Source organism: Canis aureus, chromosome 19 (assembly GCF_053574225.1).
Source record: "Canis aureus isolate CA01 chromosome 19, VMU_Caureus_v.1.0, whole genome shotgun sequence".
NCBI classification, from domain to species: domain Eukaryota; kingdom Metazoa; phylum Chordata; class Mammalia; order Carnivora; family Canidae; genus Canis; species Canis aureus.
In genome coordinates, this window is record NC_135629.1 from 39,127,727 (window position 1) to 39,150,627 (window position 22,901).

At 40.2% G+C, this 22,901-nt stretch overlaps 1 protein-coding gene and 1 pseudogene across 7 annotated transcripts in view; one reads left to right on the top strand and one right to left on the bottom strand.

Moving 5' to 3' along the window:
• RAD54L2 (RAD54 like 2) overlaps positions 1-22,901 on the bottom strand; it is a 126,904-nt gene that overhangs the window by 24,367 nt on the left and 79,636 nt on the right. For 6 of the 7 annotated variants that reach the window (XM_077858725.1, XM_077858722.1, XM_077858726.1 and 3 more), the window contains 7 exons: positions 6,738-6,939; positions 5,219-5,358; positions 4,475-4,591; positions 3,926-4,152; positions 2,942-3,124; positions 2,618-2,751; positions 1,062-1,258 (listed from right to left, as the gene is read on the bottom strand). In XM_077858725.1, coding sequence (XP_077714851.1) covers positions 1,062-1,258; positions 2,618-2,751; positions 2,942-3,124; positions 3,926-4,152; positions 4,475-4,591; positions 5,219-5,358; positions 6,738-6,939 — 1,200 coding nt within the window. Of the gene's footprint in view, positions 1-1,061; positions 1,259-2,617; positions 2,752-2,941; positions 3,125-3,925; positions 4,153-4,474; positions 4,592-5,218; positions 5,359-6,737; positions 6,940-14,342; positions 14,439-22,901 lie in introns of all 7 variants that reach the window. The other variant, XM_077858727.1, reaches the window with a different exon arrangement.
• LOC144289991 (SNRPN upstream reading frame protein pseudogene) lies at positions 14,251-14,464 on the top strand (annotated as a pseudogene).

Consider the following 22,901-nt stretch of genomic DNA (forward strand, 5'->3'; position numbering starts at 1 on the left):
TAAGTATCTTTTCCTTTCCTTATTTTTTTTTCTTTTAGGCTAAAAGTAAAACACCTTGCATTCCTAGGGCTTATACCAACTGGGTGGCAGAGAGTGTGACTTTACAAAGTACCAGACTAGGATTAAAAACGAGTCTGGGTGAGACTGATGGGAATCATCCAGACATTGAGGTGGCTCTCACCCTTGTCAGCGTCTTGGCACCATCTATGGACTGGCTGGTGGGGAGCTAGCTAAAGGACAAAGTCTTCCTGGAGTTACCTGCCAGAATTTGCCATTTAGCAATGGCAGATTCATCCCAGCACTACCAAAGAAGCAAACCTAGAACATAATCTACAGATGAAGAGACCCCTATAAAATGAAACAGCTTCTGAACTTAAAACAAACTTTTTTCCCCAAATGGGCAAAAAACCCTTAGAAGAGGGAACAGAACTAGAACTATGAGAGGAATGGCTTTCAGTAAAAAAACTGGGTTAATTCTTTTATAAATTCATAATATTATCACTGCTCTGTATGCCAGTGATATAAATCTTTTATAAATATTTTTTTTTTAAAGATTTATTTATTTATTCATTCAGAGAGAGCGAGAGAGAGGCAGAGACACAGGCAGAGGGAGAAGCAGGCTCCATGCAGGAAGCCCGATGTGGGACTCGATCCCGGGTCTCCAGGATCACACCCCGGGCTGCAGGCGGCGCTAAACCGCTGCGCCACTGGGGCTGCCTATAAATATTTTCTTATTGCTATTCCAGAACACCTCTAGGACGAAGTGAGGTGAACGGTCACTCTCCCAACTGCTCTGTGAGAGAAACAGGGCCAGATGGGCAGAGGAGTCTCCCTGAGACAGCCTGTATGTGGCCCACCCAGAATTCCATAGCAGGCAAGGAGAGCAGTACCTTCTCAAAGCCACTGGAGGTCATTACACCTATCTTAGGGGTCAGGATTTCTGGTTCATGACAATACAACTCACATCAATAATCTCCATATCTGACTTGGTGCTACTGCAGACACTATTTCTTTTTTCCTGAAATACCACCCCCAAGAGTATCCAGGGATAGGCTGCCTACCTCTCCGAAACTCCTGCTGTCGATCTTCCTCATCTAGATCAATGATGACCGGGTGAGAACGTTTCTTGGTTTTCTTCGATCTACCTGTGGCAAAGGATTTCTTCAGGGTGAGGAGTCTGTACATTTCGTAACCCATCAGCAGCACCCCACCCTCTGACACCCAATCAGCCATCACTTTAGCACGAGCTGCCATTGTCCTGCAAGAGTGAACAGAGAAAAAATTACTGCTTCCACTGGCCCCTAGGAAGAATTGCTCACAATCAGAGCTATGATGATGGACATTCAGTGGCAGCATCACAGTGGCCGGCCAGCTGCCCCTGGACTTTCCCAGCATCTCAGAGATGTTCATCACACTGAGGACGGACTGGTTGGCTGATGACAGTTAAATAGTAGAAAAACAGAAATACAATGGCACAAGGCAAACAAAAGTGACAACTCCTGGGACACCTGGGTGGCTCGGTCAGTTAAGTGTCTGACCCTTGATTTTGGCTCAGGTCACAGTGTTGTGCTCAATCCACACCCAGCACAGAGCCTGCTTAAGATTTCTCTCTCTCCCTCTCCCTCAGCCCCACCTCTTTGTCTCTTAAAGAAAAAGTGACAACTCCCTTAGATATACATGCATGGCTATAATTCTACATTTGAGAGAAAGAATTTCAAGTTATTCCCATAATAAATACAAGGTAAAAGCAAGGACAATATTCCACATTTTACCTGTCCAGGCCCTAGTGAGTAAAGAACCAAGGATAAGCAGTAAATGAGAAAAAGTAGCAAAGCCCAGATGACACTCAGCACAGTTCCTCTACTCCTAAACAACTGAGCCCTGACTGTAATTCATTAACTGCATGTGGACTAACAGTCCTGAAATCTAAGAAAAAAGAGCAGGTGATCAAACCATTTAGGGGGCCACTCACAGTTTTCCCATTTTGATGTATGTGACCAAACATCACAAAAGGCAGCCTCTGAAGAAAACAAAGTCTATCTTCTCAATTATCCATGCCAGTAAGGGGAAAGAAAGGATAGCATGGATAGCTAGCTTGAACCAAGAAACAGTTTTAGAGTTTTGGAAATCAAGTTGAATTTATGGAATGGAAATATAAATAATTTTATTTAAATCTAAAACAAAAGCTTGTACTTTTCAAAGCTGGAAGTTGTACCATTAAAGGTCAACTATAGGTAAGTGCTGAAAAGAGACTGCTGATTATGCTTCTAAGAAAGAGAAATGTAAAAGGTGAAAAGTTAGAAGGTGGACAGTTTTATTTCATCATGTTGAATTCTATTACTATCCACATGGGAAAATAAGACGATGTATGCATATTTTTCAGAATATAAAAGCATCTTTAAGCAGAATGTAAGAAATTTCCCAGGCTACCCAACTCTGACTTTACTGAAAAGCTAGGTAGGGAAAAAAATGAGTAAGGGGGGAGGCGGGGCAGGACACATTGAGAAACCAAAAGAATCTAGGAAGGCAGGATTCAAATGCAAATAGACTCCCTTAATATCCAGACCCAGGGAAGAAGTTTAAAAGGAAAGGGCAAAGCGGAAGGTAGGCCACCTACTTGTGCTCATCATTCAAGATGTGAACTTTAAAGAAACGAGGCTGGACTTCTTCAGGCTTGTTGTCAGCTGGAAGGGCTTCAGGAGCTGGAAGCCACATGTTGAACTCTGCCAGCCAATTCTGAAGAGTATTAACCTGTCAGATAGCCAAGTCCAGAAAGATGGTTTTAAGAAATAAGCTCAAAACAAAAACAAAACAACAAACAAACAAATGAGCAAAAAGAAACAAGCTCAAAGCTGGGCTCATTGAGCTTTTCAGTACCCAGCAAGGCATTAACTCAGACCTCCTCTGGGGCTGACTAAACAATGCCTTCCCCAGCTCTTACCGGCACAATGGCAAGGACAGTTTTGGCTGGCGTGTGGCGGAAGAGGACGTCAATGAAGGAGATCACTTGCAAAGTTTTCCCCAGACCCATGCTGTGGGCCAGAATACAGCCAAAACCACTACTGGTCTTAAACCTCTCAAGAGATTCAACCAGGTTATCATACAGGAACCGGATCCCACCAATCTAACAAAGGACAAACACAGACAATAGTTAAAGGAGCTGGCAAAGACCAGGGCTCTAGTTTTATTCATTTTGGAATTAGTCAGAATTAAGTAAATGAGCAGGCACCACAGCAGACAGTTGGTATGGACAGCTACAGAAGTTTTCCTGTACCCTGACTAGTCTATAGGCTGGTGACAATTTTCTTGGAGAAAACACAGAAAATCATTCACCTGGTAAAATGGCCCATATAAGGCGAAAATCTGCAGTACCAAATTCTTGACAGGGCCTCTCACTCAGCCCTTGGTTCTTACCTTAAGAGAGCCCATTCCATTAGGAGTAGTTCTTATTAAGGGTTGTTATGTTAAGTCATCTCTATCTTCATGGAACTTCCACTCATTGGTCTGGGTTCAGGGCTCTGGGTCAATACAAACTACTCTGCCCCCTCCTATCAGAAAGTCCCTCAGACTCCTGACTCTTGGATCTCTTCTGGAACGACTTCCAGAATCAAATCAATTTCCTAATCAAAGCACTGCCCTCTAGATAGCATCTTAATCAGTCTTGCAGATCTCACAGAAGGAAGCTCAAGATCATCAAACCAAGAGATCCAGCACCTCCTACACAATAGGGCATCTAAGGCTTGCCCTTCCCATTCATCAGAAATCCTGAAGCATCAACTGTTAGGAGGAAGGATCAGGCCTTTCCAATAGCTGCTTGAGGTACCAAACAAGTATTTCATAGACTGTGGTGCTAAAAACTACCAGCAGGTGATGCCCTCAGCAAGGAAGCTGAAAGGAAACAGAGGAGAGTCCAGATCTGCTGTACCTGATGAGGTTTCACTGCCCTTGCCAACTGCGGGGCCAGGAAGACATTCTCCTCCTCTGGAGGGTGGTTCAGGTTGACGAGGACCCGCCCCAGAGCATCACGCTGGTTTAAGATGTCATTCACATGGGTGCCACCCTTCTCCTCTTCCTCATCCTCCTCACTGACAGACTCACTGCTGTCTACAATGTGCAGAGTGTCCTCCTCTCCAGAGCTCAGTTCAATCACCTCTGAGACAGCCAACAAAACAAAAACAAAAACCCAGGGAGCAGAGATAATTTATTGCCCATCATTAAAGCATTATAGCATGGAAATAAAGTTAGAATTTGTCATCACTTGTAAAATTTTAAGTTTTATTATTTCTCTCTTCCAACTTCAAATTAAGATAAGATAAGGGAAAACTCTACATTTACAAGGAGACTCAGGGACATTTGTTATGGTCAGACCCCAAACCAAATGGAGAAGGACTAATTTTTATTCAGAGGTACAGCCAATTACTCGGGGTGAACATTGAGTAAGGAGAAAGTAGAGGTACCTCTGGCTCAACCTTACCATCTCTACTGCTTTTTTCATCCTCACTGCCACTGCTGCTGTCCAAACAAATGACTTCCTGGGCCAGCACCCGAGGAGGCAGCTGGGGACCATCGCTTGCTCTTAAGACAATTTCCTCTAGGGAAGGAAAGATGGAAAGGAATGTGAAAACCACATTTAGCTCAAACCCATCTCCCCAAATGATTCATCAGTTTCTTTCTTTGTTGCTTTCAAGGGGACTGAGGAGAGAATTAGAGGGGGGTGTCTCAATCCCCTTCTGTCCCCCTAACTTCCCTTGTCTTTACTAGTTCTCACCTCTGAGTGTCCACCTGACCACTAGAGATCCTAATCCCTTGGCAGGTTATGATCCAAAATTATGGGAGAAAAAAAAGTCTAAATAATAGATCAATCTGAGGAGTATATTTTTTTAAAAAAACCACTTATTATCATTATTGCTTTATTTATTTATTTTTTTTTTTAAAGTAAAGTCTATGCCCAATGTGGGGCTTGAACTCACAACCCTGAGATCAGGAGTCACATGTTTTACCCACTAAGCCAGCCGGGGGCCCCTGAGGGGTACATTTTTATTCACTTAACTTTTTAGATGTTTCTGATCATTTGCTCCTAGAAAACTGAATGACTGAGAGGCCATGGTCTTAATTCCCACGGTTTTATTTCAGATCTGCCCTTCACCACTGTGTGTCCAAGGCCTCTTCTCCCTACACTGCAGGGCCTCTCCCACTGCCTCCACTGCCCCTGGCTTACCGGGAAGGAACTCCAGGGGAACTGTAGGAATGGGAGCTGCATAATCCTTCCTCTGCTGCTCCAGGCGTTTCCTTCTTTCCAACTCTTCCTGTTGTGCTGCTTTGGTAACCGGCTCCAATTGATCCTCCCGGAGCAGCTTTCTAAATATTACAATAAGAGTGAGGATTTGGGTTGGTTTACTTGAGATTTGGGCAACATAATGTCAAACTAAAGAGCTCACTGCTGAGCTCAGAAGTCTGAGGCAAGAGAAAGAGAAGCTCCATCAGTCCCCACACATCCATGCAATAGGCAAGGTTTAAAAAAAAAAAAAAAAAGGACTTCAAGGCTCAGGTGATTCTGGGCCAACATTTTTTCCATATTATTTAACTTCCTGAGACATGCCACTGAAGTTTCATCTTTTTTTTTTTTTTTTAAGATTTTATCTATTTATTCATGAGAGAGAGAGAGAGAGGAAGAGAGACAGGCAGAGGGAGAAGCAGAGGGAGAAGCAGGCTCCATGCAGGAAGCCTGATGTGGGACTCAATCCCAGTAATCCAGGACCACTCCCTGGGCCAAAGGCAGGCACCAAACCACTGAGCCACTCAGGGATTCCCCCCTGAAGGTTCATCTCTGCACATAACAGATCCAAGAACAAAACAGAGCAATTCGTGATTCATAAAATAGAAAAACAATATTTAAAATAGAGTTGTTATATGGGAAAGTAGGATTATAGATGATTCTGCATCTTTATTTCCTAAATTTTAAGTAATGTTTTTAAGCTATCATTATGATTTAAAAAAAAAATGAAAGTAGGAGGAGAAAAAGATCTCGGTGATCTCCTTTCAATAGCAAAAAGGGTTATGTGGCAGAAGGAAGAGCTGTGAGAGATTTGGACAGTTAAGGAAGCTCACATCTGCCACTCACTTAGGTCAAGGAAAAAGCCCTACTTTGGACCAGACAATTCCTACCAAACGAAGGTGAGCTCTAAGAAAATGAGGATTCAACTTATCTCCTCCTGTTTTTGTTGTTTTGTTTTGTTTTTATTAAGATTTTATGTATTTATTCATGAGAGACACAGAGAGAGGTAGAGACAGGCAGAGGGAGAAGCAGGCTCCATGCAGAGAGCCCAATGAGGGACTCAATCCTGGAACTCTAAGATCATGCCCTGAGCCAAAGGCAGATGCTCAACCACTGAGCCACCTAGGCATCCCTATCTCCTCCTGTTTTGAAACATAAGGGAAAAATAAAGGAAAAAACAGAGTCCAACCAGAGTTCCCTATCATCTTTAGGCTGCCCCCAGAGCCTCCAGAGAGTAAGAGACTCCCCAGCACAGCTTGAGCGTCCACCACAATTGCCCATAACCTCTCACAGCATGAGGTTGTCCTGAGCTGCATCTCTCTATAAATCAGGAACACAGATTACACCTTTCTTCTTTGATAAAGGGACTCTCTTGCTCAAACCAGTCCTGCTACTGACAGCCTTCAAATGAAAGTAATGCCTCTATTCCTTCCCTTCTCCTCTTATCCTGAGCACAGCTCACCGTATGTTTCTCCTCATATGGGAGGGCTTCTGAGCTCTCTTCTTTTTGGGGTCCTCGGAGGCTAGGCTCTTGCCTTGGTGGCGCCTAAGCTGCTCTGAAGGCTCAGACTGAGATGAGGTAGTTGAAGTGCACCGTGGTGGCCGCTGCCCATCTTCGTCCAGCTGGGCACACTCAGTGCCACACATGTCTTCCAGGGATGGGTCTGAAAAGACAAAGAGAGAAAGGTGCCAGGGACTGAACTTTACAGGGAGAAAAATTGTTTTGTTTTTTTTTTTTTAATTTTTATTTATTTATGATAGTCACACAGAGAGAGAGAGAGGCAGAGACACAGGCAGAGGGAGAAGCAGGCTCCATGCACCGGGAGCCTGACGTGGGATTCGATCCCGGGTCTCCAGGATCGCGCCCTGGGCCAAAGGCAGGCGCCAAACCGCTGCGCCACCCAGGGATCCCGAAAAATTGGTTTTGATGCCAGGCAAACCTGAGTTCAAATCTCAACTCAGCAACTTATTAGCTGGTAAGCTAGGGCAAATGACTTAAAGCTCTTTGAATCTCAGTGGGCTGATCTATAAAATGAGAGGAGTGATGTATACATTTCAGAGTTGTTATGAGAACTAAATAGTGTGCATGTCTAGAACCACGTTGCTCCAGAGTAGGCTCACAACAAATGATAGCCATCATGCTTGCTTTAATTTAGCACTCTGCTCAGAGTGAGGAAGCTTCATGGCCTCAGAATGCTTTGAAAGGGGCAGTAGATTCCAAATTCAGCTCACACTCATTTGTGTCTCATCTGCCAACAAGAGAAATATCCCTCCTTTCAGGGTCCTAAAGCGTTCATTCCTTCTTTTTTTTTTTTTTTTTTTTAAGATTTTATGTATTTATTCATGAGACACACAGAGAGAAACAGAGACATAGGCAGAGGAGAAGCAGGCTCCCTGCAGGGAGCCCAATGCAGGACTTGATCCGGGGATCACCACTTGAGTCAAAGGCAGACGCTCAGCCACTGAGCCACCCAGGTGCCCTGCATTCACTCCTTCAATTCACTGGCCATTTAATGACAGCCTACAACATGCCAAACACTGTTTCAAGATGCTTCAAGGGATGTTTAGAAGACCTCTTCCTTGTAAGAAGTTTGTTTTCTAGAGATAATAAGGCAAGATGTGCTAACCACCACAGGAAGGGCAGGCCAACTGACCTAAAGAACTTCAAAATATAAGACATTACTTTTCTAGCCAGAGATAATTAGCTAAATCAAGAATAACTGCCTTAGAGTCACAAGAATATGAAAGATACTACTTTGTGGTGTGATCACACAAGAATTTTTGAGAGGTAAAATCTGAGTGAGGCCTTGTAAAGTGACAATGTCTAAAGATACTGCCTTAAGGGGGGGGGGGGGGGTGGAAACGAGGAAATTCCTGGCAGAAAGAATGTCATTTGTGGCATCAAACACAAGCAAAGACTGGGGTTGGTGTAGGAGGATCCGTGTGCACATCCCTCTTCCTCAGTCTGCTGAGCAGCATTCTGTTTACTGGATGGGCAAGCCTTGATAGTCACACAGACCGTAAGCCTGTCCCCCAAATCCACCAGAGCCTCCCAACTATAAGCACTACACAACTAAAAGGTCTTCCCCAAAAGTAAGAGCAATTTAAAACTAGAACACAGGGATGCCTAGGTGGCACAGCGGTTGAGGTCTGCCTTTGGCTCAGGTCGTGATTCTGGAGTCCTGGGATCAAGTTCCACATCGGGCTTCCTGCATGGAGCCTGCTTCTCCCTCTGCCTATGTCTCTGCCTCTCTCTCTCTGTGTCATTCATGAATAAATAAATAAAATCTTAAAAAAAAAAAAACTAGATCATAAATGCTGTAACTAAGGTGTCAATGAAACTTGGCTTTCAGGCAGGTAGGAGGACTCAGGAAGTCTGGGGTTTTGGTAGGATTTTTTTTGTTTGCTGTAATTTATTTTTATTTTTTAAATTTTTTTAAGGATTTTATTTATTTATTCATGAGACACACAGAGAGAGAGGCAGAGACACAGAGGGAGAAGCAAGCTTCCCATTGGGAGCCAGATGTGGGACTCGATCCCAGGACCCTGGGATCATGCCCTGAGCCAAAGGCAGACACTCAAACACTGAGCCACCCAGGTGTCCCTTTTGTTTGTTTTTTAACTAAAGATTTGCTTGTTTGCTTATATATTTATTTTAAAGATTTTATTTATTCATTCATGAGAGAGAGAAAGAGAGAGAGAGAGAGAAGCAGGCTCCCCACAGGGAGCCTGATGTGGGACTCAATCCCAGGACCCAGGAATCACTACATGAGCCAAAGGCAGATGTTCAATCACTCCCACTCAGGTGACCTGATTTGTTTATTTATTTTAGAGAAAGAGAGCATGGGCAGGAGGGGCAGAGGGAAAGGGAGAGAGAACCTCAAGCAAGCTACACTGACCATGAGGCTGAAAGGGGGCTCAATCCTACAACCCCAAGGTCATGATCTGAGCCGAAGTCAAGAGTCAGACATTCAACCAACCACACCACCCAGGCACCCCATGTTTTTAACTAAACTTTAAAGTTTATTTGGATTTCACCAGTTTTCCACTAATCACTAATATCCTTTTTCTGTTATAGGATTCCATCCAGGATATCATACTGCATCTAGCTCTCATGTCTCAGTCTCTCTAAACTGTGACAGTTTATCAGGCTATTTTTGTCTTTCATGACTATGACAGTTTTTTGAAAAGTACTAATCAGGTGTTTTGTAGACTGTCCCCTAATTTGAACATCTAATATTTTCTCATGATTAAACCACAGAAGTAAAGTGTCTTTCTCATGACATCTTACCAGGATACATGATATCAATATGACTTATTACTGGTGATATTAACCTAGATCACTTGTTTAAAGTGGTGTCTACCAAATTTCTTCACTATAAAATTACTACTTTGTCTTTTCCATATTTTTATTCATTAGAAGCAAATCACTAAGCCCAGTCCACATTCAAGGGGAAGAGAATTAAGTGCTATATCCTGAGACGGGCAAAGAATTTCTGGACATATGTTAAACCACGTGAAAATATTTGGAGTGGTAGGGAACTGTGAGGCTTTGAGAATGCAAATATCCTGTTTCTAAAAATTTACCCACCAGTTTTAACATTCATCAATGGATCTTACCTGGAGAAATTATTACTATGGTGTTCTAATGGTGGCTATTTCCCTCTGTGTCTACATTTATTATTTGGAATCCTTCTCTTCTGTAAGGAAGATTTTGTCCCTTCTCCCTCATTTACATATTCAAAAATTTTTTTATGTCAGTATGGACTCAGATGCCAAAGGGGGGTAAATAAGAAACACTGAATACTGTAGGCTTTGGTAAAAGATACAGTGTTGCCATAGGCCTCAATGAGTGAACCAGTAAGCTGATGTCCCCACACCAAAAGAAAAACATACCATAAGTCATCATCATATGCACTTAATCACCAAAAAAACAACAAATGGACCATCTCATCAGTCAGTGGCAAGTCACAGAATCATGAGTGTCTCAGACACTCCATCACTGCTTACCTGCTATGGTTTACTATACTTCTATTACCATTGTGAGTTCCTTATGATCTCTTTCATATTGATGCCCGGGTTCTAGAACAGCATGGAGTTGGAAACTAACGTTTCCTGAGAGATAACCAGGCACAGGGGTTCACTGTGGACACTGAAACCAGACTTCTGGGGTGTGAATGTCAGTTCTGTCCCTTATTTGTTCCTCAATTATAATAAGGGAATAACAACTGTCATGCTATTCCTCAGTCCGACGGTTGAAGAGATGGTTATGTGAGGTAGCCTAGATGAAGCTCTGGAACAATGCTCGACACGTAATAAATACCATATAAAACAGCTGCTGCTTTGTCTAGAACTACTACCATTCCAGGTACAAGGAATGGGTTTGGTTTCTTATCTCCTTTTTTTTTTTTAATAACTGCAAGGTGAATTTTGCTCCCTTCATTCTAAATTTGAAAACCAAAGCCCTAAAAAGTTAAAAAAGAAATAGCTGGTCTATGGGTATATCATAAACAAGAAGAAACACAGGAGCAGACAGTTAACAGAATGAGCTTCATAGGTAGTACTAGTGCTGAATCCTGGCTCTGTCACTTACTTACTAGCTCTATGTTCACAAGTTCAACTTCTCTGAGCCATAGTTCCCCATATTTGTAAAATGGGGATGTCAATAGCTCTCTTCAGGAAAATATTCTTTTTTACACCCAGGTCTGCACACTCCATGGAACTTCATACTCCCAACGACATTGAACTGTCTAGCAGCAAAGCTACAGGGCTTAGTCAGCCATGCTGAGTAGTAATATTTATTTGTGTGGAAAATTCAAACTTTAACTTTTTTATCCTAATCAAAAATCAGAAAATAAGAAAGCAAAAGGAGGAGAAATGACATAAACTGCTTTGTTCTCACAAAGTGTTTCTTACAAATACGCATTTGTGTGTATACCCCTCACACACATACCACCAGCCACATGAGACTATTGACCACATCTTTTTCTAAAACTCTCTGCATGAGACTACTGCAAACTAGCCACTGATGCCTTTTCCTGCCCCTTGCCTTTTAGTTTAGCCTAACACACTAAATGAGCATTTATATGAGCATTTGAGTACCAGCTCTGCGCCAAGGCACAATGGAATGATGCACATGGGAAAACACATGAGGTGAGCGCCTAATAGCAACAAATCTTGGGGAAAGGACACCCAATCCAGCCTTGCCTAGGGCTGGGCATGGGGGGCAGAGTGCTTCCTTGAAAGGTGAAACCTGGGTTTAATCTAATACAGTAAGTAGGCACCAACTACTACAAGGGGGAAAAAAACATTCTAGGGAGATATAGGAGCATAAGCAAAAGGAATAGAGACTTTAGACAAGGTGGAATAGTTGGAAAGATACCTGCAGTTCAATACTGGCTAAAATTTATTAAGCAAAACAGCAGCAGGAGGGGCCTCCCAACCCAACAACCACTTCCCTACCTCTCCCCAGGGAATAACCCCTTATCCAAGGCAGGCTGAGGTGTAGACCCAAAAACCTTCCTGGATGCTGGCACAGACATCAACCCCTGTCCCAGGGAGGACTACTTCCAAGACCCTTTTTTACTAGCCTTCTACATTCCACTGACAACCGTTTGGTGAGGAGAGGAAGTTAATGTAGCCAATGTAAAATTTGGGGCTGGGGGAGGGTAGTGGGTGTGGACATATGTGCACAAATGCACACAACACTCACATGTCAGTACCCAGGGTGATTTACTCTCCTGCAGCAGCAGTGGAAGCATCTTCCTTGGCCCTCATGCTGAGTGGTCACTGAAGGTTTTTAGTTAAATAACTTTTGCTTTTTGAAAAGCAAAGGGGAAATGGCGAAGGGAGGCACCAGTCAAAAAATGTTCATGAGGGGTAATGCAATACCATTAACAGGAGGGAGAAGTTAAAACATCACAGTCCCCTCTCCATTACCACAGGATCCACAGCAGGCCTTTTGTAAAAAGACATCCCAAAGACAGCAGAGTCCAGGGTGACAAAGAGCATTGGGAATGCAACAGGAGCCTTGGCTCATGCACATCTTCCACCCACTGAGAAAGTAAGGTGCTACTGCTTGTGTGCCCAGCCAGACACAAGAACTAAAAGAGAAGCTCCATAAGAGCTGCAAGTCTCACTGGCTGCCCTCTCAAGTTTACTATCCTCCCATCAAATAGTCCTCTCCTATTTCCTCCTGAAGCACTACAAGAGGAAAAGTCAGCAATTCTGTTTTCCTTAAGAAGAATTACCATTCCTTCAGGCCTCTCACCCCTCAAAAGAGCTAATATTTCCATGGCATTATCACATATTATTGTCATCTCTCTCCTAACTCACAGTTAATTTTTCCCTCCTAAAGGAGGAGGCTATTATATTCTTCCTCCCAAAGGAATAGGTGGCTGGACAGCAGAGTCCCTAAGAGGGGATCTCTCTTGCTAAATGGCTACTTCCATCAACACTACAGCTTGCCCTACACAATTACATGAGGCTGGGTTGGCACACTACAACTTGGTGTTTTGCTAGGTCCTCTGACCTGGTTCTGATAATGAAATTCGATGTTCTCCTGGCCTTAAGGCCTTTTGTTTCTATTTCACAAGCCAATTTATTGGGTAACCACTTGGAGGGAACAGGTGGAAGCAAAGTTAGAGAGTAGGCAGATAGGACAGAGTCACAGTATAGAGGATAGGCCTTGAATGTCAGATTAGAGTCTGAACTTGGCCTATTGGGCAGAGAAATTTGTTGCCAACTGCTGTATTTCCTTTTTCTGGTTTCTGTCTTGTAGAGGTCTGTTTCTGGGGGGAGGAAGACAGAATCTGATATCACAAATTCACAAACATTCCAACTTGTGCGGTCTCGCTATAATTCCTGTTTGATTCAGGGTTGAATGTGTCCAAGTACAGTAGCAATTTTAAAATGATCATAGTATATATAATTCTCACATACACATAGTAGAGACAAAGAAGAGACAAAAGTTTCCCCTTTATACTGAGGATACAGGTCCAAACCGGCTTCTTACCAACTGGTATTCTTCGAATGAATCTTCAGCTTCTGGGTTCAACAATTACTATTTATTTGTTAAAGAGTTTTAGTTTATAGATGTACTAATATTTAAAGTTTGTTGTAATGTAAGTCAATGTTTTACAAGTGCTTCATTGCTGCTTCATGATGCTTATTATGAAGTTTCTGGTTTTTACAAAACATTTTGTACCACATCTTAAACTATTCTTGATAATAAATTATTATTTCAAAAATCCTATAATTAATTTTCCCTAAATCAAAATGTAACTTTCCACTGCATGCTCTTTTGTATCTTCTGAATAACGTACCATGTGAATTTACAACCTAGTTAAAATAAATTTAACTTTCAAAAAAATAGCCCTCCCTAAAATTCTGAAATATAATCTACCAAAAGCCACTAATGAAAAAGAGAAAAGAGTCAACAAAGAGGTAATGAGACATGCGGCTTAAAAGTCAATGATTATTACCACCCAAATGCAGGATCATAGAATCAGATCTGGTTGCAAATACCCCTGAACTTTCTCCTTCACGTGAGCCAGCTGTGAGCAGCAATCACCAGAGTTATATAAACACCAATGAACACTTACATAAGCTTCTCAGGAATGAGTTATGAACACCACCACAACAAATATGACTAGGCAAATGAGGAACGTTGAAAGAAAAATTTGTTTCACTCATTGGGGGTATGAGATATAAGCACTTCCAGGAACCTTTCTTTCTCTAGCTGTTCCACCTCTTCTTCTTCCTTCCCAATCCCATCTGTATAAACAAAGTTCAGTGAATTCCAAGTTTTACTATATGCCTCCTGATGTGATCCAATAGGATGTATACACTACAGCTATTACGTATGTGTGCCAAAACGTTACTTGAATCTCAACACACCTTGAGATCTCACTACTAGTTTGCAAAAATACAGGAAAAAAGGACCATGTTGACAGAGTGGAGTGGCCACTGGAGATGCCTGACACTCTGTTCTGAGGAGTGACCAGCTGTGTGATGGAGCAGGCCAGGGATCGCTTACACCTGAGATATACTACAGGACAGCACGTACCAGAGGTGGAAGTCCAAGTCAAACGCAGAAGGACAGCCTCACTGAGCAACCAAGAGTGTCATCTGTACCCGAAGCGATTTCAGCAGCAGCCAGTACCTGTGGTGGATTTCCAGGTGAACTGAGGCATTCTTAGCTGAGACACCAAGATGTGGTTAAAGCAGTATTAGAACATCCAGGTAGCTGACTTCCAAGCAAAAAACCAACTGACAATGTATTGATGTATTTGAATCAGTTGACAACGTAATAAAGATAATGTCCATGGTTTTTAGAAAACAAAAGAATTATGTTAAATTTGTTAAGCAAGACTACAAGGATGCAATCAGCAAAATCTAGAAATGCACAAAACTACAATAACAACTGAATCCTTTTCTTCTGCAAGCAAGTTGCAAGAAAAAAAAAGAAAAAAAGAGGTAGGGAAAGTTCAGATTGAAGAGATTTAAAAGACAAATGAACTAAATGTGGAACTTGTATGGATTTTAGCAAACTGGCAGTAAAAATAATCTTTAAACGATAATCAGGGATTATCTGGATATTTCATGTTATAAGGAATTACTGATTTAAAAAATTTAGATGCGATAATGGTATTGTGTTTGTTTTTGTTTTTGCTTCTAGGAGAAGATTGAGTAAATACACTATGAAGTTTACCGATAAAGTGTTACAACATTAAGGATCTACTTCCAAATAATCCAAGGTTGGGGGGAAACAGATTAAACAAGACTAGCCTTGTATTCACAACTACTGAAGAGAATACTGAGAAATACAGGGTTCATTTACTACTGTCTCTTTTTATTTCATTTGAGATTTTCCAGAATAAAAACTTCATGGCTGTTTAATTTTAGAAATTTTAACAGAAGATAAAAAATAATAAGCACTAACCTCTAAACTATTTAGATATCAACTTTTCCACATTTGTTAATATACATTTGCATATTTTATCCTGGTAACCAATGAATACACATCATTTTGTGTTCTGCTTTGGTCACTTATTACATACATATAAGTATTTCTTTGACATAGTCCACATACTCATCATTTTAATGGCAGGCTATCAGTATATCATAGAATGCTTTGTCATTCAGACTAGTTCTTAGTTTTTATTTGCGTCTACAATGGCATAAATATCTTTGTACAAATTATTTTTCCTTTTGATTTATTTATTTATGGTACAATCCACTACAGTTGGGGAAATGAGAGAAGAGCTTAAATGTTCGGATATTGGCAAACTTTTTCTATGAAAAGCCTGATAGTAAGTGCTTTAGGTTTGTGGATCATAAGGTCTCTGTTTTAACTACTCAAGTTTTCCAGAGTAGCTCAAAAGCAGTCATACTTAAACATATAAGTGAACAAACATAACTGTGTTCTAGTACAATGTTGTTCACAAAAATAGGGGAAAATAATTTTGAAAAAGAACAAAAGAGGACACACACTTCCTGATTTCAAAACTTACTATGAAGCTACAGTAATCAAAACAATGTGGAACTGGCATAAAGACAGACGTATGGATCAATGAAAGGATAGAGAGCAGAGAAATAAACCCTCAAATACATGGTCAAAGGATTTTCAACCAGAGTACCAATACCATTCATAGGAAAAGGACAGTCTCTTCAGCAAGCAGTGATGGGAAAATCAAATTTCCACAGGCAAAAGAATGAAAATGGACCCTTACCTTATACCATATACAAACATTAACTCAAAATGGTTCAAAGACCTAAATGTAAAATCTAAAACTATATAAAACTTAGAAGAAAACATAAGGGGAAAACTTCATGACACTGGGTTTGGCAATGATCTCTTAGACAGGAAACCAAAGGCACAGGTAATAAAAGAAAAAAAAGACAAACTGAACTTCATGAAAACTTAAAAACTGTGGGCATGAAAAGACACTGTCAACAGAGTGAAAAGACGACCCATGGAATGGGAGTAAACATGTGCAAACCATGTATCTGATGAGGGATCAATATCCAGAATATATTTTAAAAAACTCCTAAAATTTCAACAGCAAAAACCAAACTGACTCAAAAATGGCAAAAGATATAAACAGACATTTCTCCCAAGAAGATCTATAAATGGCCAATAAGCACCTGAAAAGATGCTTAAAATCACTAATCACTAGGGAATTGTAAATCAATACTACAATAATGTATCATCTCACATGCATTTAGAATGGCTAGTACTAAAACAAAACAAAACAAAACAAAACAAAACAAAACAAAACAAAATACACAACAACCAAAGAACCAGTGTTAGCAAGGATATGGAAAAGTCGGAACCCCTGTGCACTGCTGGCAAGAATGTACAATGACACAGATGCTATGGAAAACAGTATGGCAATCCCTCAGAAAGTTAAAACATTGGATTGCCGTATGATCCAGCCATTCCACTTCTGGATGTATACTCAAACTGACAGTAGGGTCTTGACATGACATGCAGCCATGTTCATAGTATCATTTTTCATAAATAGCTAAGATGTGGAAACAAGCTACGTATCCAATGATGGATGAAGGAATAAGCAAAATGTGATAGATGCATACAATGGAATATTATTCAGCTTTAAAAAGGAAGGAAATTCTGACACATGCTACAGTATGAGTGAATCTTGAGGACATTATATTAAGTGAAATAATTCAGTCATAAAAGGACAAATACTATATGATTCCATTATATGAGGTACTTAAAGTAGTTAAAATCATCAAGACCGAAAGAATAATGGTGGTTCCCAAGAGCTAGGAAGAAAAAGTAATGGAGTGATGGTTTAATGGGTATAGAGTTTCAATATGGGATGATGAAAAAGTTTTGGTTATGGATAGTGCTGATAGTTGTAGAACAATATAAATGTACTTAATACCACTAAATCCTACACTTTAAGATGGTTAACATAGGTGCCTGGGTGGCTCAGTCAGTTGTGCATCCAACTCCTGATCTTGGCTCTGGTCTTGATTTCAGAGTTATGAGTTAAAAAATAAAAAATTAAAATGGCTAAAATGGTAAGTTTTATGTTACATATATTTTAACAAACACAGTTGGCGTAGTCATTATGCTAAGTTAACGAAGTCTGACACAAAAGGCTTCATATTGTGTAATTCCACTTATAGAAATGTCCAGGACAGATAAATCTTATTAGATCGCAAGTAGGATAGTGGTTGCCAGGGACTGGGAAAGAGGGTGACTGCCTATGGATAATGGGGTTTCTTTTTGGGGTAATGAAAATGTTCTGAAATTAGATAGTGGTAATGGTTCAACAACCTTGATATACTAAAAATCACTGAATCATAAGCTTCAAAATAAGAATATATACATATTTTAAAATATTATCTTGGTGCTTCTGCATCTAACTAAAGTGGAATAGCTTGAGGCAAACCAATGCTTGTTAGAAATATGTTGTCAAATTTAAAAACAATAATAACAACAACAAAGCCTTTTGAAGGCATTGAAGAGATGCTGAAAGGACCAGAAGTAGAAAGGACAGGAGCCTGGGTGGCTCAGTGGTTGAGCATCTGCCTTTGGCTCAGGGCATGATCCCACGGTCCCGGGATCAAGTCCCGCATCGGGCTCCCTGCATGGAGCCTTCTTCTCCCTCTGCCTGTGTCTCTGCCTCTCTCTCTATCTCTCATGAATAAATAAATAAAATCTTAAAAAAAAAAAAAAAAAAGGACAAGATTCCAGAGAAAGGGAAATCAAGAAGAAATGAGCCAGCATTCTACTGCCATTTATTCCCCTCTTTTGCCAAGTCTGGGTGCTGGGGCAAGCAGAGTCACCAAAATAGAGGGCTGTCAATATGAAGCAAAGAAACCAGAAGAACTTTTGACCATTTCATAGGACTAAAAAAGACAAAACTTGACAACATGAGGGGCCACAATCCTGATGAAATGGGAAAGGCAGAACTGAGCCAAAAACTAAACTCAGTTTATTTACATTCATTTACTCCACTCTAAAGCTGAATGAGATGAGAGGTTAAGAAAATACACAGAAAACCACTGAAAAGCAGAGCAGATGTTTCTGCAATCTTGAGGTGCAGAGAAGATAAGGATTAGAATTTAGGAACCACTAGAGTAGATGGTCCCAGTGAACATCTTGGCTCTCAGCTGGAACCCATGTGGGATGGCCACACTCTAGAAACAGGGGTGTGCCAGAAGTAAACAAAGGCTTCTAAACTATGATCAGCATTTAATCAGCTTTGTCCTGCTGGATTAAGGTGATCAGCCCCACTATATCTGCCTAGGAGAGGAAAAGGAAACCCTCTCTAAAGATATCATCCATAGTCTCAATAATTTTTTTATAAACATGCTCAGTGTTCAATGAAATATTACCAGGTGTGCCAGAGACAAGATCAAATGATCAAAAATTAAGAGGGACAAACAGACAACAGAACAAGAATCACTGGCGATCTAGATATAAAATAATAATAAAATGTGCAAAAAAACAAAGAAATGGAGAAAAAAAATGAAAAGATGTATAATGTCAACTAGGTAACCAGAATATTTAAAAAAAAGAGAATCAAAGGAAATTCTAGAAACATATAATAACTGGAATCTAGAAGCTCTGTGGATGACAGGTAGGATAAAGCAGAAAAAAACTAAAAACACAACAACAACAAAAAACATTCCTATGGAAATTATAAAGCAAAACTGTTGAAAACTAATAAAGAAAAACTGTACAAGCAGTCATGAGTGGGGGAGAACACATTACCCTCAAAGGAGCAACAATAAGAACAATGGATTCTTGAGACATGAAAGACACTAGAAGACAGTGGAAAATTTCTAAGTTTTGAAAGAAAATAACTGGCAATCCAGAATTTTGTACCAGCTAATATATCATTCAAAACTGAGGACAAGGGAATCCCTGGGTGGCTCAGAAGTTTAGAACCTGCCTTTGGCCCAGGGCGTGATCCTGGGGTCCCGGGATCGAGTCCCATGTCGGGCTCCCTGCATGGAGCCTGCTTGTAGAACTCTCTCTCTCTCTCTCATGAATAAATAAATAAAATCTTTTTTAAAAAATGAGGACAAAATAAAGCTACTTTCAGACAAACAAAAACACAGATTAAATCTGTTGCCAGAAAACATATCCAAAATAAACACCAAAGGAAATCCTCCAGAGAATTATCTCAGACAAAAAAGAGAAATGAAGGAAGGAATGAAAGACAAAAGTGTTCCTAGCCATTTCCAATTGGCACTGCTTGATTTGATGTTTATTCAAATAAACTCCTAAAAATAAAAAAGAACAACAAAACGGGTCTAGGTGTGGAAATATAAATGAATACTAACTAGAGAAAAACAACAGTTTGTGGCATTTAAAATGTGTAGAGTTAAAATAAGGATATATAACATAAAAGGCAGGAAAGAGGTAAACAGATTTAAGATGTTCTAAGGTAGGGTGCCTGCATGGCACAGTCAGTTAAGCATTCAACTCTTGGTTTTGGGTCACGTTGTGATCTCAGGGTGTTGAGAAAGAGCCCCACATCAGCTCCACACTCAGGGCAGTCTGCTTGGGATCCTCTTTCCCTCTCCTTCTGTCCTTCCTGCTCATGCTCTCTTTGTCTCAAATAAATAGATCTTTTTTAAAAAATTAAAAATAAAAAAAATGTTCTAAGAAATTGGGAGGTAATAAAAGCAGTGATTTATATTAGAGAAGGACATATACTGCAATTTAGGATAACCACTAAAAGCATAGTAAAAGATTGTGTAACTAACAAGCCTGTAGGGAATCATTAAAAAAACAAAAAACAAAACAAAACAAACAACAACTTAATCCAAAGGAAGGAAAAGAACAAGATAGAAGACGAGATAGAAAATAAATACCAAGATGATAAATTTTAACACAACTATATCAATAATTACATTAAATATAAATAGACTAAATGTTCCAATTCAAAAACGAAAACTGTTAGACTGAATTAAAAAAACAAACCCAACTAACTGGTGCTAGCATGAAAAACTTAATAGAAAAAAGTTGAAATAGAAAAAAAAAGTAAAAAAACCGACATTAATTTAATGTCTGCTAACTAAAAGCTGACACATCTATACCAGGTGAAAGAGATATTAGCATAAGAAGTATTACTGGGGGGGAGGGGCACCTAGGTGGCTCAGTTGGTTAAGCATCTGCCTTTGGCTCAGGTCATGATCTCCTGGGATCCAGCCCCACATTGGGCTATCTGTTCAGCAGGGAGTTGTCTGTTTCTCTCCCATCCTCTGCCTGTGCCCCCTCTGCCTCTCTGCTCATGCTCTCTGTCTCTCTCTCTCTCTCTCAAAGAAATAAAATCTTAAAAAAAAAGCAGCTTTACTAGAAATAAAAAGGGATGTTTCATAATGACAAAAAGGTCAATGTACAAAGAAAATATACTAGTATCAAATCTGTATGCACACAATACCTTAGCTTCAAAATAGATCAAAATTGACAAAACTGAAAAAAGAAATACAGAAATCTATATTTCAGAAATCTACAATCATAATGAGAAACTAACATGATCACTTCTCGGCCTTTTGGCTAAGAGCAAGTGTAGAAACTAACATGATTCTTTCAAGAATAAAAGCCAATTGACAAAAAATACCAGTCAGGCCACACAAGAACTGAATGAAATATAATTTAGTTTCATTAACGAACTTATTTAGAACACTTCACTCGACAATGACAAATGAGATAAACATCACACATTCTAAATGTGCCCCCCCACACACAACACATTATAATCACACATTCTTTTCAACAGCTTATGCAGGATTTATCAAAATTGCCCATTTACTGCACCATAAAGCAAATCTCAACAAATTTCAAACATGGAATCATTCATTGTATGTATCTGGCCACAGTAAGAGCAGAATAGAGATAGTAAATTCTAGCAGTGCTAGAGAAAGAGCAGTGCCAGGGCAACCAGGGAATTCTAAACTTGCCAGAGTTGAAAGATCTCATTAACATCTTGTATAAAACACCCCTATCATCCAGCTGAGACAAAAGAAAGACTGTCCCTAGGAGTAAGAACCATACTCCAGAGTAAGACCTATACTAGATCCTCCCTGAAAAGCCTAAAACCAAGCCCTGACATGGTCTGCAAAATTCAAAGATTGAGTCCTATACTAAATTAGATTGGGAAATATCTTGAACTTTTTTCACAGATTGGTACTAAATGGCATAAAACCAAGGCTTCACAAATTCAAGGTGATCAATCAGTAATTGAACTGCCCACTAAAATTAGAATGAGTACTCTTTAGAGGAAGATCACAGAATGCAGAGCCTCTATGATAATTATGTACAAAGACCATCTTATTTAATTAAAAATCACCAGTAATGCAAACAAACAGGAAAAATACCCATAGTCAAGAAAAATTGAATCAAGAGAAATCTAGGAGTGCCTATCTGGTTCAGTCAGTAGAGCTTGCAACTCTTGATTTTGGAGTGGTGAGTTTGAGTCCCAACGTTGGGTATAGAGCTTACTTTAGGAAGGAAGGGAGGAAGAAAGAAGGAAGGAAGGTAGGAATAGAGGGAAGGGGATCCCTGGGTGGCGCAGTGGTTTAGCGCCTGCCTTTGGCCCAGGGCGCGATCCTGGAGACCCGGGATCGAATCCCACGTCAGGCTCCCAGTGCATGGAGCCTGCTTCTCCCTCTGCCTGTGTCTCTGCCTCTCTCTCTCTCTCTCTCTCTCTGTGTGTGTGTGTGACTATCATAAATAAATAAAAATTAAAAAAAAAAAAAAAAAGGAATAGAGGGAAGGAGGAAGGGAAATTTTGATGGCCTAAATGTTAGGACTGTCAGCCAAGCAGTAACCATGAGAAATGAGAAATAATAAATGTTACTGTATTAAATCATTTAAGTTTTGGGGAAACTTATGACATAGTATTAGTAAGTGACACAGAAACTTGGTACTCTGGGTATATAAAAATTAAAAATTTAATAAAAAATAAAACTATGGCCTCGTGTTTGGGGTCAAGTGGTTAGTGGAAGCTAGAAGAGCCATGAGGAGACTTTATAAAAGCCCACCGTGCCTCAAGGAGATGAAGGCTTAAAGGAAAATGTTATAGGAAGCTAAAGGAAAAGAAACACTGTTTCAGAAGGTTTAGCAACTCTATCACCAGCAGTAACAAAAAATTAATGGGCCTCCTGGCTAAGTCTGTTAGGCATCTGACTTCAACTCAGGTCATGATCTCAGGGTCCTGGGTCTGGCTTGCACTGGGCTCCACGCTCAGCAGGGAATCTGTTTATCCCTCTCCTGGGCCCCTCTCCACACCCATGTATAGTCTCTCCATCATGTGCATGCTCTCTCCAATAAATAAATAAAATCTTTTTTAAAAAACATGAAAACTTGAAGTCAAATCCAGGGTAGATCTGTAAGATTCTTTGTTATGATATCAGAAATATTTAAAGTAATACCTCATTGACCTTTTCAGACAAAAGGCCTCCTAAAGATTCTGCAGGCATGCCTAACAGATCTTTCTCTGTTAAAAAAAAAAAAAAAAAAAAAAAAAAAAAACAGAACTTAGAAAAATCTGAGAGTATTATCCTATAGCAACCTCCCAAGAAGGCCAACCAGGAAAGAAATTATCTTTTTTTTTTTAAACATTTTATTTATTTA